This window comes from Pinus tabuliformis, chromosome 1_2 (genome assembly GCF_031772625.1).
Source record: "Pinus tabuliformis cultivar Carrire ecotype Pingquan chromosome 1_2, CPIR1, whole genome shotgun sequence".
NCBI lineage: Eukaryota > Viridiplantae > Streptophyta > Pinopsida > Pinales > Pinaceae > Pinus > Pinus tabuliformis.
Genome location: NC_142298.1, coordinates 1,131,014,123 through 1,131,031,376, shown reverse-complemented (window position 1 = coordinate 1,131,031,376; position 17,254 = coordinate 1,131,014,123). Strand labels below are relative to the sequence as shown.

Genomic DNA, 17,254 nt, shown 5'->3' with positions numbered 1-17,254 from the left:
TATAACTTGGATTTACAAAAATCCTTGCCAGATTTTCTCTAAATATGGCCAAAATTTCCATAACTTTCCAAGCAATTCTTCTGACTAATTAAACTACGCTTTTAACAAAAATTTGATTTTGGTTTTTCATTGAATAAAGCATTGCCACCGATTCTTATATGCCACCCACCTTCCTAGTTACAATTTAGTTTCTTTTTGTGTTTTCTTTTTCAAAAACGATTTAAAAACTCACCCAACACCAAACATAGAAGCATCGTACAATGATCTATTTTATTATTCTCTGTTTTTGTTAGAATTATAGCATTTGTTTTTATATATATATATAGTATTTGTTTTTATTTGTTTATGATGATGATGATGATGATGATGATGATTAACATCCGCTGAGACCAAATAATGGTCTATCGGACCTAAAGAAACAAATTATCTATTTTGATTTAAGATTTTATTCCTATGCTCAAAAAGCTTGGAGAGAAGCCTCCCGAGCTCACTATAATTTTGACATTGTAAAAGGCTAGGAAGGTCAGTATTGTAACAAAGATTGTGAAACTGAGATCTAATGTGGTTATACGCGGGGCACTCTAAGAGGAAGTGGTTTTCATCCTCGATGTTCTTATTCTCACATATATGGTAGATCCTTTCCGTCCATGGCGTTTTAGGAACTGCCCAACGACCTGTTTCACTATGGAGCTCATGAGAATTCGTTCTAATCTTTGCCATATTAATTTTCTTCTTTGAGCTAGTTAAAATAGAGAGATACTTTTGATCTTCTAGGGTGGGGTTGATGACCTTCTTATAATAACTTAATTTTCTTTTAGCCGCTAAGTCTTTCTCACACCACATTTTTCTTTGAACTTAGAAGTAACAATATCTTTAATGTTATTTATGTTTTGCAATGCATCATTTTCGTTGATCTCCCAATAGTTTAACCAAGCCCTTGTGTCTTTATGCCACCCTCGATTGAGCCTTAGGTGGTTTTGGCTAGAATTTAAAGCTAGCTTAGGAAGTCTATGATTGTCTATGTTACTGATTTTGTGTTTGTACAACAGAAACCTAAGCATAGCTAGGCTCTCAATAGGGGAAATCTCTGCTTCTATAAGGAGAATAGGATAGGGTGTATTACTTTTAATTTTTAGGTTATAAGTTATAAAACGCTTCTGGATTTGCTCAATCTTTCTCCATGATTCTCTGGAGATGCTGCAACCCCAAACCTCACAGCCATATAAGATAACAGGAGTGACTAAAATTTCAAAGAGGAACTTCTTTTTATCCCACATTACAAGGTTTGCTATTTTACAATTATTTTCAAGACCAAAGTAAGCTTTCCACCCCCCATTAATCCTTTTCTCAATGCTAAATATATATATGCATAAATTCAAAAAATAGTTTTCTAATTTTGAGGACATAATTTTTTAGTGGAGGGTGTTTTATTTTTTTTATTTGTTTGTATTTGACAATTCATTTTAAAGTAAAAATAAAACTAATTTTTTTAGTGGTCAATCCGTTGATGAGTGTTCTAATACTAACACTATGATGTTAGTAATTTGCCCAATGATGTTAGAATTGATGTAGTTGCACGTCCTATGCACGGCCCCGGGGAGGAAAGGGGCCTGAACAATCTCTAATTAATATTATTATGTTTCATGGTTGTAGGTTCTTTGCATAGGCAAAGGAGGGGAGGGGAAGGGCGACCAAGACCTGAACAAATTTCCAATTAATATTATTACGTTTCCTTGTGCAGAGTTTTTATTGTGTGGAAGAGTGTGCAAGAAAATGAGGGTCATTTGCATATTGTGAGGGTGCTCTAACGCTAGCATTGTTATGTTTTCTTGTATGGAACTTTCACTGTGCGAAGGATGGAGCATGTGTGGGAGAATGAGGTCCTTTGCATATTCTGGGGGAGCTTTGGCACTAGTAATGTTATGTTACTGATCTGCCCAATAGTATTGAAATTGATGCAATTGTCGATCCTTTACATAAATGAGGGGGGCCTCAACAAAAAATTTTAATTAAATTTCATTATTTTAGTGGGTAACGAAGCCCAAAGTGTGTGGCATTTTTGTCATCGGTACCTTCACTACTTGGTAGTTAGTTTAGCCAAAAACATGGCCCCACATCACATGTTTCGTGTGTTTCATCTTCCATTCACTTTGAAAAAAAAATATTCCTTTTCTTTCGATTTTACTTGAAAAGACTAGACTTTTTCGTTGATTTGATTTCATTGAATACCACTTGCCACCGATTCATACATGCCACCCAACGTTTCGTTTGTGTTTTTTGTTTCAAAAATTATTCTTAACATGTGACTTTAGTGTTAAAAACCCCCCTTGGCGACATAGAGACATCGAGCAAGGAACTATTTTATTTGTTTTAAAAGTTGTTCATGACATAACTTTCAAAACGATCAACTCCAAATCACTAGTAAATAGCAATAGCACCGAGAGGTGCAAAGGAACACCGAAGGAGTAGAAGATTCAAAAAGATTTTATAGTTTCATTCTAATGTTCTGTTTTTACAGGGAATATACAACATCACTAGGTGACACCCTCTTTACCAACATCACATATTTGTTTTAAAAGTTGTTCATGACATAACTTTCAAAACAATCAACTTCAAATCACAAGTAACTAGCAATTGCACCGAGAGGTGCAAAGGAACGTCGAATGAATAGAAGATTCAAAAAGATTTTATAGTTTCATTCTAATGTTCTGTTTCTATAGGGAATATAAAACCTCACTGGGTGACACCCTCTTTACCAACATCACATCCCTAAATTCTTCAAGAAGTTTTGCTAGTTTAGGAAACCCCAAATAATTGAGATTTAAAACTTTACCAGCAACCTTGTTGAATTCTTAATAAATAATAGAGATAAGGTACCCTTTTCTTCCACACTCTTTCCTAAGAAATTCAGGAAGCCAAGATTTAACATCTTCCATTGAAGCTTTCTCCATGTTTGAAGGCCCATAATTTCTTATATAAAACACTAGAACGTTCTGATAATATTCAGTTTGGATTTGATGCAAATATCTTATTGAGTGTAATTCACTCATTCTAGTCTACCCATTAAAGCATTGATCATGTGGCATTTAATGCATTGAAGGCCAAGATAATTCCCATGATATTCACATACCATTTGGGATCAATAAATGACCAATCCACTATCATTGTAGGGATATAATCAGAAGGCTTGCAATGGCTAGTAAAAGTAGAGAATGAGGACCTATTTTCAGTATAAGGGACTACACCCATAGTGTTTAAATCGGTATTTTCATAATAAGCTGGGAGTATCATGTCCCTCATGTCATCAAAATCTACAAAGGAAAGTAATCTACGAGCCAAGTCTACTGTTGGTTGATAAAGTTGCCCCAGTTCTGCAGCATGAAAAAATATCCAGTGAATCAGTTGGAAACTTACAGCTAGGCTAGACTCCCAAAAAGCATAAATGGACAAAACTTGAGCATTTTTGGCATTGTATACACTCAAAACAATTTCACGCAAACATCACTAATAGATGGTCCTGTTCTTGTTTTGTTCTAGGGTTTTGTTTTCGTTAGGCCCAGTGATGACAATTCGTGAGCCTTCTTTATGACAACTCTTGTGGCTACATATAATACATGCAAAATATCAACTTTTCAAAAATAGTAAGGCATATTAATCGATATTCACAGTGTCTCTGGCCCATGTCTATTAATCAGGTGGTAGGATGTGTTACAAATACTTTAGCTTTTCTCAAATTGAGTAAACAAAACCCTGAAATTGAAAATTGTTAAGATTCGAGTATTTCTGCTATTGCTAGCCTTCGGTTTGAACAATCTAAACTTTTAAAAGATAACAAATCACTTTAAAAGAACATTGAATATCTTCACTTCCTCGGCCAACAATTAGAATTTGATGTCTAAGATTTAAAAGTGTCTGTTCTTTTCAGGATATGTATGAGTGGAATTTTGAAGTCTAAAATGGGCCTCCTAAGAAAAATGTACAACCAAAATAAACTTTATAAGAACCAATAAGAATCAAGATGATGATGTCAACCATCGGGGATGATTCACCATTTTTGGAGTAAAAAAGTAAAAAGATTAAAAAATAATAAAATAATAAAACTTTTTTTCAACTCATGTTCACAACTGATCTCCTTAAGGTTTTACTCAAATTTCGAGTGGGAGTACTCGTTGGATGCAAAATTTAATTCTTCATGATGAACCCTGCTACACAAAAAATGAGAAATATATGAAAAAACGTGATTGCAATCACGTTTTTCATGTATTTCTCATTTTTCGTGTAGTAAGGTCCATCGAAAGTATGCAACATGGGTACTCTTTGGACGAGGAATCAAATTCTGCATCCAACGAATGTTTCCACTTGAAATTTGAATGAACCCATTGGGAGATAAGTTGAAAATACGAGTTGAAAAATTAGTTTTTATTTTTTCCCTTTAAAATTTGATGATGTAATCTAATCATATTTTATTATTTCCACTATTATTTTATCATCTCCTTAAGAGGCCCATTTTAGACCTCAAAATTCCCATAATTAAAAAATGTAAATATACCGCAACATAAATATACAAAATATTAGAAAAACTAAAATTCCATTTGAAAGGAAAAACAAAAAGAACAAGGGCAAAAGAAGAATTGAGATTAAATATCACTATAATTATAAAAAGATAAATAGAAACCTATTTTGGTGATAAAATGTTATTTCAAATGCTATAATAGGGATTGGGCAACATGTATTACCGTAGGGCTCCCACCTACAAATTTATGGAAAAAAAATATTTCTTTCAATTTTTTTGGTTAAATTGTTACTATGGCTGGTGATGTCCAAAGAAAATCTCATAATAGATGATTCGACCTCAATGCAGAAGAGCAATGTTTCTTTCAGATTTTTTGGTTAAACTGATATTATAGCTCACATGATATCCAAATAAAATCTTGTAAGAGTTGATTTACAAACAGAATATGTTAAAATTTGAAACAATTTCCAATATTGCAGTGGGAATTACTAACAAAAAAGTACACTAGGCTTTGGTAGCTTGTTGATAGAATAGACCTTTTAAACTCAAATTGGAAACGAAATTGTTTGAAAATTGTGGAAGCCACTACGAGAGTAGCTAGGTGGTTTTACCTGCCTTGTAAAAAACAAATTTTAGATGCAATACCTGTTTTACATAAGTTTGAATATTCAATATAAATATTATCTATTGGAATGTTGTATACTTGATACCTAGAAAAATTTGTATGCATCTATTAAAGCTTCTCTAGGTGGATATCCCTTTTCAGATGAAAGTATGAATCAAATACTAAAGAGAGAAAAAAGAAACCTCTCTAATTTCTTGGATCACTGCTGGTAGAATGGGAGAAAAATAGGAGAAGAAACAACAAAGAAACCACAACAAAATGACCAAGACACGGAACTGAATAAGAAACTGAATTGGAATTTGTTATTCAACAATGAATCTCCGCACATTACATTTCATGGGCATTTGTTTCTTTTATATCATCGACAGTCGTTACATAACTAATATCTCGGTATAAAACTGTAAAAACTCTCTAGTTACATTTTACCCAAAATTACTAATTCGTTATCAAACTAACAAACTCCACCTTGACAACAATTTTCCTAATTTCTTGCCCATGGCCATTCATCATCTTTTCTTCAAGCCAAGAGAAGCTAAACACCATTGCAGCTTCTCTATTGTAACTGGCTTTGTGAACATATCTGCACAGTTCTCTCGCATATGGACCTTTTGAAGAGCTACTTTTCCGCCATCGATCACATGTCTCAGAAAATGATACCTTACATCAATGTGCTTGGTTCTGTTGTTATAAGAAGGATTTGTAGCCAAGTGAATAGCGCTTTGACTGTCACAAAGTACATTCACTTTCTCTTGCGTCCTTCCAATCTCGTCGAGCAGACCCTTTAACCAGATTGCTTCTTTACTGGCATCTGAAGCAGCTATATATTCAGCTTCGGTAGTGGACAACGCAACTGTTTCTTGAAGCTTTGACATCCAACTAATTGCTCCACCTGCAAGAGTAAAGACATAACCTGTAGTAGATCTTCTTTTGTCCAAATCACCTGCATAGTCAGCATCTACATATCCACAGACTAATCCTTCACTACCGTTAAAGACGATGCAATGGTCACTTGTGCCTCTTAGATATCGAAGCACCCATTTCACTGCTTGCCAATGTTCTTTACCTAGATTTGCCATGAACCTGCTGACAACTCCAACTGCATGTGAAATGTCAGGTCTTGTAGATACCATTGCATACATTAAGTTGCCTACATCGTTTTCATATGGTACATGAGACATATACTGCTTTTCTTCATCAGCTCTAGGACTCAAAACCGAAGAAAGCTTAAAATGGGAAGCTAAAGGAACATTAACAGGTTTCACATTATTCATAGAAAACTTTTCAAGTACCTTCTCCACATACTTCTGTTGTGACAAAAAAAACTTACCATTTTTCCTGTCTCTGTGTATCTCCATGCCCAAGATATGTTTTGCTGCTCCAAGATCCTTCATATCAAACATCCTAGAGAGTTGAGCCTTTAACCTGTTGATCTCTTCCATGCTTTTGCTTGCAATAAGCATATCGTCAACATACAAAGCTAAGATAATGAATATGCCATTGAAACTTTTGAAGTACACACAATGATCATACTCACTTCTTATAAAGTTCTGGCTCACCATGAGGAATCAAACTTCTTGTACCATTGTCTAGGAGACTGCCTCAGACCATATAATGATTTCCTGAGCTTGCAAACTAATCTTCTGCTGCGACTTCGTACAAAACCTTCTGGTTGTTCCATATATATCTATTCATTCAAATCACCATGTAGAAAAGTTGTTTTAACATCTAACTGTTCTAACTCAAGATTAAGCAACGCAGTTAGTGCCAACACAGTACGTATAGAAACAAGTTTTACAACTGGAGAAAAAATCTCATGAAAGTTTATACCTTCAACCTGAGAATACCCTTTTGCTACCAGTCGCGCCTTATACCTTTCAATACTACCATCAACTTTCCATTTCAGCTTGAAGACCCATTTACATCCAACAACACTTCTCCCTTCAGGAAGCTCTACAAGATCCCAGGTATTGTTCTTGGCTAAGGAGTCCATTTCTTCTTCCATAGCCATTTTCCATTTCTCGTTATCTGTATCATCTATTGCTTCCTGATAACAAGAAGGTTCCCCATCTTCAGTAGTCAAAGCAAAAGATGAAGCAGAATCTTCATACCTTTTGGGAGTTTTCCTTTCCCTTGTAGACCTTCTCAGAGCGACTGGTTGTTGAACTGGTTTAGAAACTTGCACTGGTTCAGAAGCTTCAACGGCTTCCTTTGTGTCTTCAACACATTTTTCTCCAGAAGTCTCTCCTTCCTTTCGACTGTCACTGAAAGGTCTAGCCTCCAACTGAACTCGTTGACTCGGCGATACCTGCTCCTGTTCAATTCTTTCAACATTTGATTTTAACAAAGAGGATTCATCAAATGTTACATCTCTACTAATGACTATCTTCCGCAATGTAGGATCCCACAACCTATATCCTTTCACTGCATAGTCATACCCAACAAAGACATAACATTTCGACTTTGGATCTAATTTTGAACGCTGATTTTTCGGAATAAGAGAATAAGCATCATAGCCAAATATCCTCAAATGTGAATAGTCACAAGACTGGCCTGTCCAAACTTCTTCAGGAATTTTACAATCAATTTCTATTGAAGGTGACCTATTAACTAAATAACAAGCAGTGGATATTGCTTCTGCCCAGAACTCTTTTTGCAAGTTAGCATTGCTGATCATGCTTCTGGCTCTTTCCATAAGAGTCCAATTCATACGCTCAGCAACACCATTTTGCTGAGGAGTATAAATAGCAGTTTTGTGTCTAACAATGCCCTCATCCTTACAGTATTGTTCAAATTCAACAGAAGTGAACTCACCACCATTGTCAGTTCTTAGACATTTAATAGATTTGCCTGTTCTTTTCTCTACCATTACTTTAAATTGTTTAAAGACATTTAATACATCAACTTTCCTTTTTATCATATAGATCCAAACTTTATGGGATTAATCATCAATGAACGTTAAAAAATACAATGCACCCCCATATGACACAACAGGGGAAGGCCCCCACAGATCAGAATGAATGTAGTCTCAAACATCTTTACTATTATGATTTCCAACTTTAAATCTTTGTTTACACTGTTTTCCATACACACAATGTTTACAGAAATCTAAATTCAAGGATTTCAGACCGGGAAGAGATTTACGTCTCATCAGTGTATGAAGACCTTTCTCACTCATATGACCCAAACGCTGATGCCACGGACGAGTACTTGCTTCTTCCTTTTCTGACGCAACCGCTGCTTCACTGACCTGAGTACTTCCTTTTAACCTGTAAAGATTTCCGACCTTTTCTGCCTTCATAACCACAAGGGCTACTTTAAAGACTTTCAAGACGCCATCTTGACCTGTAAACTTATAACCATCTGAATCCAACACTCCCAAAGAGATTAAATTTTTCTTCAAATCAGGTACATGCCTAACACTAGTTAATGTCCTAACTGTGTTATCATACATCTTAATCCTGATATGTCCCATCCCAACAGTCTGACATGACACATTGTTACCCATAAACACAGAACTACCGTTTACATTTTCATACAAGGTAAACCAATTTCTATGTGGGCACATGTGATGTGAATCACTAGAGTCTAACAGCCAGCTATCAAAACTCTGAGAGACATTACATTCAGGTGAAGTTTCATCTATCATACATAATTCTTCAGCAGATAAAACTTCGTCTATCATACCTTAATCGACCTGATTCGCTTCGTTCTTCGGGTTTTCAGATTCCTTCCGTTTCCAACAGGCCTTCTTCAAGTGTCCAACTTTACCGCAGTTCCAACATTTTGCCTTACACTTCTTGCCCTTCGATTTCGACCTGGAAGACCCCCTTGTTTTTCTCCTCTTTCCTTTGAGCGTCCTCTAGCGACCATGGCTTCTGATGCAGTTGTTTCAGTGCTGGATTTCCTTCGTACTTCTTCAGACAGAAGAGCTCCCATGACTGATTCAAACTTCAAAGAATCAGCAGAGCCAAAGCTGATTGAAGTTACGAAGTGATCCCATGATTCAGGCAGAGAACACAGCAAGGTTATGGCTTTATCTTCTTCCTGTATTTTGACTTCCATATCTGTTAATTGACAAATTAGTGTATTAAAAACATTCAAATGTTCTGCAACGCTTGAACCTTCTTTCATTCAAAGACTGTATAATTGTCGTTTCAGAGAAATTCTGTTGGTTAATGATTTTGTCATATAGAGGTTTTCAAGTTTTTCCCACAATCCTGACGCCGTAGTCTTTTCAACAATGTTGAAGAGAACTTCATCCACTAGGCATAACCAGATGGTACTGAGAGCTCGGGCATCCAAGTCCTCCTAGTCTGAAGTAGTCATGGTTGCAGGTTTCTTAGTTACCCCATCCAATGCGTTGTGCAACCCTTGTTGCACAAGCAGATCCTTAACCTTCAGTTTCCAAAGAGCAAAATTGCTCTTTCCGGTGAATTTCTCCACCTCGAATTTTGCATTCGACATCTTGGCCATTTTCTAAGACTTTCAATCTTCAGTCTAGGGTTTAAATAAAAATTTAAATTTTCTTCTTCCAAAAAAAAATTCAAATGCCAACCAAGGATTTCCCAATTGTTGTAACTCTCCCTACTTCAATTTAAAAAAAAAATTCTGAATATTTTTCAGGGAAAAACTTTTGTTTTTGTTAATTCAAAGAAAACCCTTTTAAAAAAAACTTCTTTTCTCTTTTCCTTAAAGAAAAAAAACTTGTCTTCTTCTCTTCAAATTCTCACATTCACCCCTTTATTCAAAAACTTTCTGAAACAAAATTTCTTAAAAAAAAAAAATACCCGGATTTTAACAGCAACTTCGGCTCCTTCACGCAGCAAAGAAAAACGCCTCACGCAGATCAATCATGCAACTCGCACTACAGGTTCTCATCAAGCAGGTTTCCACACAGGAAATTATTCAAGTCGACTACAGGTTCTCATTCGCTCGCCCTTTTTTTTAAATACGCAGCAATCTGGCTCTGCGTTCCTTGTTGAACTGCAACGTCTTCACACAGTCACGCAGCAATCTGGCTCTGCATTCCTTGTTGAACTGCAACGCCTTCACACATTCACGCAACAATATGGCTCTGTGTTCCTCGCTAGATAGTGCTCTGCGTTCCTTGCTGAACTGCAACACATAGCAACTCCACTACGCAGCCTCTGTGAGCACAGTGACCTTTTTTTTATAACACGCAGCACTGAAACTCCTCACGCAGGTCTTTCGGCCTCACGCAGGGCTTGACAGCCACCAGTTCTGTGCCTTTTTTATAACACGCAGCACTGAAACTCCTCATGCAGGGCTTGACACAGTCACGCAGGTGGTACAGCCGCTTTATTCACAACAGACAGACAGCGTTTCACGCCCTCGGAGCTCTGATACTACTTGTTGGTAGAATGGGAGAAAAATAGGAGAAGAAACAACAAAGAAACCACAACAGAATGACCAAGACACGGAACTGAATAAGAAACTGAATTGGAATTTGTTATTCAACAATGAATCTCCGCACATTACATTTCATGGGCATTTGTTTCTTTTATATCATCGACCGTCGTTACATAACTAATATTTCGGTATAAAACTGTAAAACTGTCTAGTTACATTTTACCCAAAATTACTAATTCGTTGTCAAACTAACAATGACAAACTTCATGGGTTTAGAATAAAAAGTATAATACAAGTGTATCCTATGCCGTTCTCGACATTTTATTGGAATTAGATGGACCTTGGCAAGAGTCGTACTCTCACCGCAAGAAACGAGTGTCTTACTTCAGTAACCAACACAGCGCCGCTGGATTCCGATTCCAATAGTTATCTAATACAAAAGAAAATAGTAGTTTAAGTCATAAAATCTCATAATGTAAAGTCGGTCATGATACTCTCAGCAATGGTGCATGCAGGATACCTCTATATTGACATGGCTTTCGTGGTCTCCATGCAACTGTAATGCCTCCTCAACAGGGGTACCTGTGTATACAAGATATGCACATTACTATCAACCCTGTTCATCCTTTACCTGCCTATTAGAATATCATAAAATGGGATCACACATCAAACATCAAAATTTTAATGCAGAGTGGTGGACATAACTTACCACGCACAAGATTCAATATTGAATATATTCATATATTTAGAGTACTAAACCAGATTGCCTTCAGGAATCCAGAGACGGTCTTGTCCCAATAAATGAAGTTAATTAGACCAGAGCAGCTTCAGCGAATCTGAAAATGACATACTTTTTGTATGTGAACTAGTTGAGCCATGTTGCGATGCCTATTTTTGTTTTTTTCTTGTATTTAAGCATGTTTAGCTGATATGATTTGAAGCTCTGTTTTTAATAGACTGGGGACCATAAATAGCTCATTTATAAACAGAGGCAGATCAACAGTAAAAAGAACGCCATAAAGTACTTAACAACAGAAGAAAATAATATTTGAAGTCGCTTCTGTGAATCTGAAAAAAGGAAGCTATTTTATATCTGAGCTTAGTTGAGCCATGTTATAAGGCCTATTTTTGCTTGTGTTATATGTATGGTTTAGGTGAAATGATTTAAAACTCTGTTACTTGAACATTCTCAGCGCTGTAAATGGCTCTTATTTTGGACAGATGATGGTTGTTTGTTTTGGACTGTCTAAAAACTCTACCTTTTATAAGCATAAGAATTTGAAGCTAAGATTTGAGATATGTAGGTGATAGAAGGTGAGGACAAAACTCTACCTTTTATAAGTATAAGAATTTGGATCTAAGATTTGAAATATGTAGGTGATAGAAGGTGACGACAAGACTTGTTCAATTCCTTCGAATATAGAAGGTGAGGACAAGACTTGTTTCAATTCCTCCGAATATACCAGGTTCTAGCTTACGATCAACGCAGTAACGGGAGGGGTATGTGTTACTTAAATTACTATCTTGAGGAGGCCACAATAACACCATGGAAGTTGCAGAAAACCGGTCAGAGTATCAAGTTTTTCATCCCCTTGAATCGCAAGCTACAAATGTCTAGGAGTGATACGGTTGACCTTCAGATCTTTGCTTGCATTTCCTGCCAACTCCAAAAGCTTTGCAGTCAAATACTCCAAAATAACTGCAGAATATACAACAACAGTTGCTCCCACTCTGACATTTCAAGATATATGAGATTTCAGCAGGCGATAGATACGTCCCACTGGGAACTGCATCAAACAAAAAGATACTCAAGGTAAGTGAGGCCGAGGACTCTCTGGGGTTGTTTCTTGGTACCTGGTAGTAGTATAACGGTCATCAAGACCCGATTGAAGTCGATTGTTGAATCCTCTCCAAATACATAAGAGACAACTCTCTGGTAAAACCAAATCACCTTGCGTCCAAATCACACCCATGAGAAAATTTCCACGACGAGGCTGATAATGAAGAGTAAAACCCCAGATTTGACAGAGAAACATCGTGTTGGGTGAGAGAGAAATCTGAGAACTGGAATTTCCAATATGGACATTTTGAGTGGCGAAGAGAAAAATATTGATATCGACCAATCTTCCAGCCATTAGCGTCTAGGTTGAGAGTACTCGCAACCGTGAGCACACCAAACCCCCTGAGAAACAGAGAAAATGATTAGGGAATGCTTTCTTGAAGTGAAATTATCAACCTGATGATTGGACATGTCTAAGGTTAATACAAACCTAAAATCGAAAGAAGCCCAAAAGCACTGCTCAATCTCAGTAGAAGGAATGATGAATATAAAGTTAAAAGGCTAATTCCCAACAACTTCCCTGGGCACATATCATTCATGGGAAAAACCACCAGTGCCCACAGAAGCCCCGTGACAAGAAATCCGAGGGTGTAAAACAAACTAGTATCTTTTGGAACAATATAAGCAGCAGGTCGCTTTGACCAGGATCCCAGCAACAAAGGCACTCTCAGTCCAACAAGTGTATTAAACATAGGTCCTGAATAACATCCTGACATTGCAATCTGAACCCCATCTCCTTCATTCAATGCTAAAGCAACATTTTTCATCCAATCACCCATTGAATTCCTTCCCCAGGCCAGCACTGTCAAGCCCAAGATTGATGGATTTATCTCAAAAATTACACCAAAGGAAACCAACAGAGCCACCAACTCATTTGCAATGACGTAAAACCACACTATACTCATTAGGAAACCTCCAACTGTTGGAAATAATACTGAGAGGGGGGTGAATCAGTATTATCAGATCAATCAAACTTTTTCAATGCTCAGAAACATATACGCTACTTCAGTTAAGTGAACCAGCGTGTACACGCTACTGTGACTAAATAAAACCGCGTATAAGAAGAAAACTTATAATTTAGTTAGATTAATCTTCAGTTAAGTGCATCAGGATATTATTCACCACATTAACAGTAAAGAGGTGCAGTATAACAGAACAGATCAAAAACCACACACATGAACACCAAGATATAAGGTGGAAACCCAATGTGGGTGAAAACCACCTGCTGCAAGTCGTTTCTATAAAATTTCAGTTTACAATCTTTTTGTACTGGTGCAGCCTTATACCAGTACGCAGGCTTCAACCTACAGAAGGCTACAACCTTCTCTCGTTCTCCAAACTTCCTTGGAAGGGAGCTCCAACCCCCTTTGCTCTTGTACTAGCTAAGATACTAGTACGTAGGTGCTGGCCTACAATCGTCTTTCTTTCAGGTACCACCTTTCATACATTTTCAGACTGGATATTCCTGAAGCACACCATTACAATCTGTAGATCCCGATTCATTCAACTTTCACAACAGATCATTGAAGCATAAAACAACCAATACTAGCATTATCAAACTTTGAATCACTGAACCACTGAACCCTGTCAATCACCAGATACCAGGACACAGAGCAGTCTACAGAACTCTGCAATAACAGTCAGATCCAACTTCAAACCCAAAAATCAAGCTTCAAGAGATATACGCTACTTCAATGAGCGAAACCCGCGTATACACGCGCTTTTACCTAAGCCAACATGCGTACAGATCTAAAAATAAATTCTCTCAACTTGCAGCTGTACCAGACATCAGTTAGACCCAGAACATAATATTGCGACAGTATGCAGATCTAGAAATACACATAATCAACCATATCATAATAGTGCATTTCAAACCATTAGATCCCGATTTATCCTTAGATCTAGTCTTCCATCAACCGATGTGATTTCTCCTTAGCTTAGATCAAGCAACCCAGACCCTGCATTTCAGATCTCTTTCTCTTTTAGATATTCAAGCCTTGTCGAAAGATGATATTGCCTAATGATCTTCTTCTCCTTATATAGCCTTAGGCCTTGCTTAATACCAAGAGCCAAAACCATAGTATCACAATACCATCAGCTTCAAAACTAGGGATCGACACGCCCGTCGAGACACAATGGTCCGAAACCATAGGCACAACTTCCAAGGACTAACCGCCATGGACCAAAGGTACTTTTCCACATACACGCGCTTTTGCTGAAGCCAACCTGCGTGTACACGTGACTTGGGCTTAATGAACCTGCGTGTATGAACTTCCTTGGCATGCTGTACTAGGATCTGTCTTCTGATTAAGTTGCCATCACCTGTACCAACCTCTGAGCACCTGTACCAACCTCTGAGTGAGTTGCCATCAAGGACAACACTTGAATCATAATGCCAACACCAACAACCCAAGAAAACAAGAATGTCCGTGGAGGGTGTTGTCTTGGTTATAAAATATCAAATGGTTCCAAATATAACACCCAAAATTCCTCCAACAACATATGCTACCTTGCCAATACCCAAGGGCTTGACTTCTTGAATATTCCAGAGCAGAGCCAAAAGAATTGGTGACAATGTAACATGTTACAGATGCAACTGCAACCTTTTTAACCATCAGTCATCTTCCACTATGGGGAGGGTTGGTTGTCTTAGTATCGTCAATGACCATTCAACAAAACACTGTAGAAAGCCAAATAAAGAACACCTCGTTTGATAATTTTCACTGTCCTAACGCCATCCCCACAGGGGCCTAGTCTCTTCTACTGTCTTTGACAGTCCCTGGTTTGAGAAAATAGCTACATTTGACGCCCACATCCACTGAGGCAATGAAGTCTCCAAGAACCCATGACCAGCAGCCAACCCTGTAGTTGACTCTAAATCCAATACATGGAATCATCTTCATCTTCACAACCGAGAGAATAGTACTTTCAAGGAAAGACTACATGGGTGTCATTGAATCCCACTTTAAGTTCCGAGTTTGTTTCCTCGTAAACTCATTTGCTGCGAGAGTGAATGCATATAGGATGTATATTGAAATAAAAGCCAGTGCTCCCCACAAATTAATCTTTCCAATGAACAGAATCAGAGAAAGTGAAGCTAGGGTCAATAGGAAGAAACGAACATCTCGCATAAAGCTTCGGCGATTAATCTGTGCACACAAACCAGCAATGAATAGAGCAATCAATCCAGCCACTACACAGGTAATAAAAAATGCTCCTCCTAAAACACTATTGAGTCCCACCTCACCAACATCAGCCCCCCTAAAAGCAGTAATACTTGCAAATAGATCAGGTGTTCCATTTCTAAGAGGAAGAAGAGTCACTCTGACCACTGTTGGTGGTAGCTTCAAAAGCCTGGACAATTTCTCTACAGAACAACCAAAGTAATACGCCGCAGTGTTACCCAACATATAGAATAACGCGACGAGCCAGAGAGCTAAGATGACATAGCCAAAGATGGACCATTTATCACATGTGCAGTAGAAAAATGATATGTACTCAAAAAATTCCCCCGGATGTGCACTGCTTGCGGGCTTCCATATCCTGTGTGTTCTTTCAATCCTGCACATACAGAATCAGACTGAACATTCTGCACAGTTTCCAAACCACTCGGCACCACAAGGCCTGTTTCTAACGAGTTTTCTATTACAGGGTGTTGTTATTTATCTGATGGGCTTTTAGCCAAAATTCCTGAAAAATTAAGGCTTGGTTATGATGGGTTTTGAATAGGAATTCTCAACCTGTTGCGGTCTATATCCGAAACTGAATTATCTCTATTGAATATCCATTTGTGTGATGCTTTTGGGCAACTGTTGGATTCAAATCTCTCCGAGCACCATCTAAAAGAGGCTTTTGAAGAATCCCCAACGAGGAAAAGAGGGGATTTCACAAGGGTTTTGCGGTCAGAAAGAAAAATAAATAGCAGAACAGCAAACCCTAGATTATACAGTATGCGAAAGTGTTTTCACAGTTTGCTCAAACCTGGTTTTGCCATAATTTTCACTCAAAAAACCAAATTATATTTCCCCAGCTCGACTAATACAATTTGGATCATCGATTTTCCATATTCTCCACAGGCGTGTTGAGGAATTCAACCTTCGAAGGGAAAATATTTGGGAATTTCTATGCTCCCAACCCGTAACAACAATTCTGTAAAAAGATAACAAATATTTATGGAAACTCTTCAAAGTATCATTGCTTTTTATCATTCCTTATCAGAAAAGCCACAAAACTTAAAAGCAAAAAAAGTTTAATCACAAGGAGCAAGCACAAAATCACTCAATGCCTCCCAGAGCATACTAGGACGGTGCTGCACAAAATGGCTTTTGTGGTTGCAGCATTCATAAATTATGAATGAAAATGATCAATTTTTCATTGTCTGGAATGGGAAAGGGCGCAAATAGTAAAGCTGAGGCGATGGCTCTCGCGGGCTTTTAAGTTTTTATCCTTTTGCTTTTTCTTTAACATTCAGTGTGTGTCATTTTTTAGAGATTCCAAAGTCATGGTTGATTTTGTAGCAGGAAAGAGCCATATCAGCAACCCTGTCCTAATAGGGCTGGATGGACAGAATCAGGTTCTTTTGGAGGAAGATGGAAGGGTACTCCATCCAGCACATTTTCAGATCACAGAACCAGCAAGCAGACATCTTATCAAAGGAGGGTCTCCTATTGGAACCAGGTATCTGGAACATGAAGGTAAAATCTGGCGAGGAAATCTTCTCCATCCAAGACTTTTCCTTTCCCGACTCTTAATTCAAATCTTTTAGTTTTCAGGTATGCATTTTCCTTTAAAGTTTTGGCTGGAGCAACTCAGAATCCTTTGACAGTTACTGAATACTGTTTTCTCTCTTTGAAGAGAACCTTCTGCTCCTCCTTTTCTCCTCTATCTGCGATGTATCCTCTTATCC

The 17,254-nt window shown here is 37.6% G+C and overlaps 1 protein-coding gene and 1 pseudogene across 1 annotated transcript; both read right to left on the bottom strand.

The window, feature by feature from the left end:
- Positions 1-10,755: 10,755 nt before the first annotated feature.
- Positions 10,756-13,257, bottom strand: LOC149210143 (cation/calcium exchanger 4-like). Its single transcript, XM_089396638.1, has 2 exons — positions 11,029-13,257; positions 10,756-10,938 (listed from the first exon to the last, which is right to left on the bottom strand). Exon 1 carries the CDS (start codon positions 13,251-13,253, stop codon positions 12,768-12,770), a length of 486 nt encoding a protein of 161 aa, XP_089252764.1. The 5' UTR covers positions 13,254-13,257; the 3' UTR covers positions 10,756-10,938; positions 11,029-12,767.
- Positions 13,258-14,756: 1,499 nt separating this feature from the next.
- Positions 14,757-16,513, bottom strand: LOC149210142 (cation/calcium exchanger 4 pseudogene; annotated as a pseudogene).
- Between the last annotated feature and the right edge of the window lie 741 nt (positions 16,514-17,254).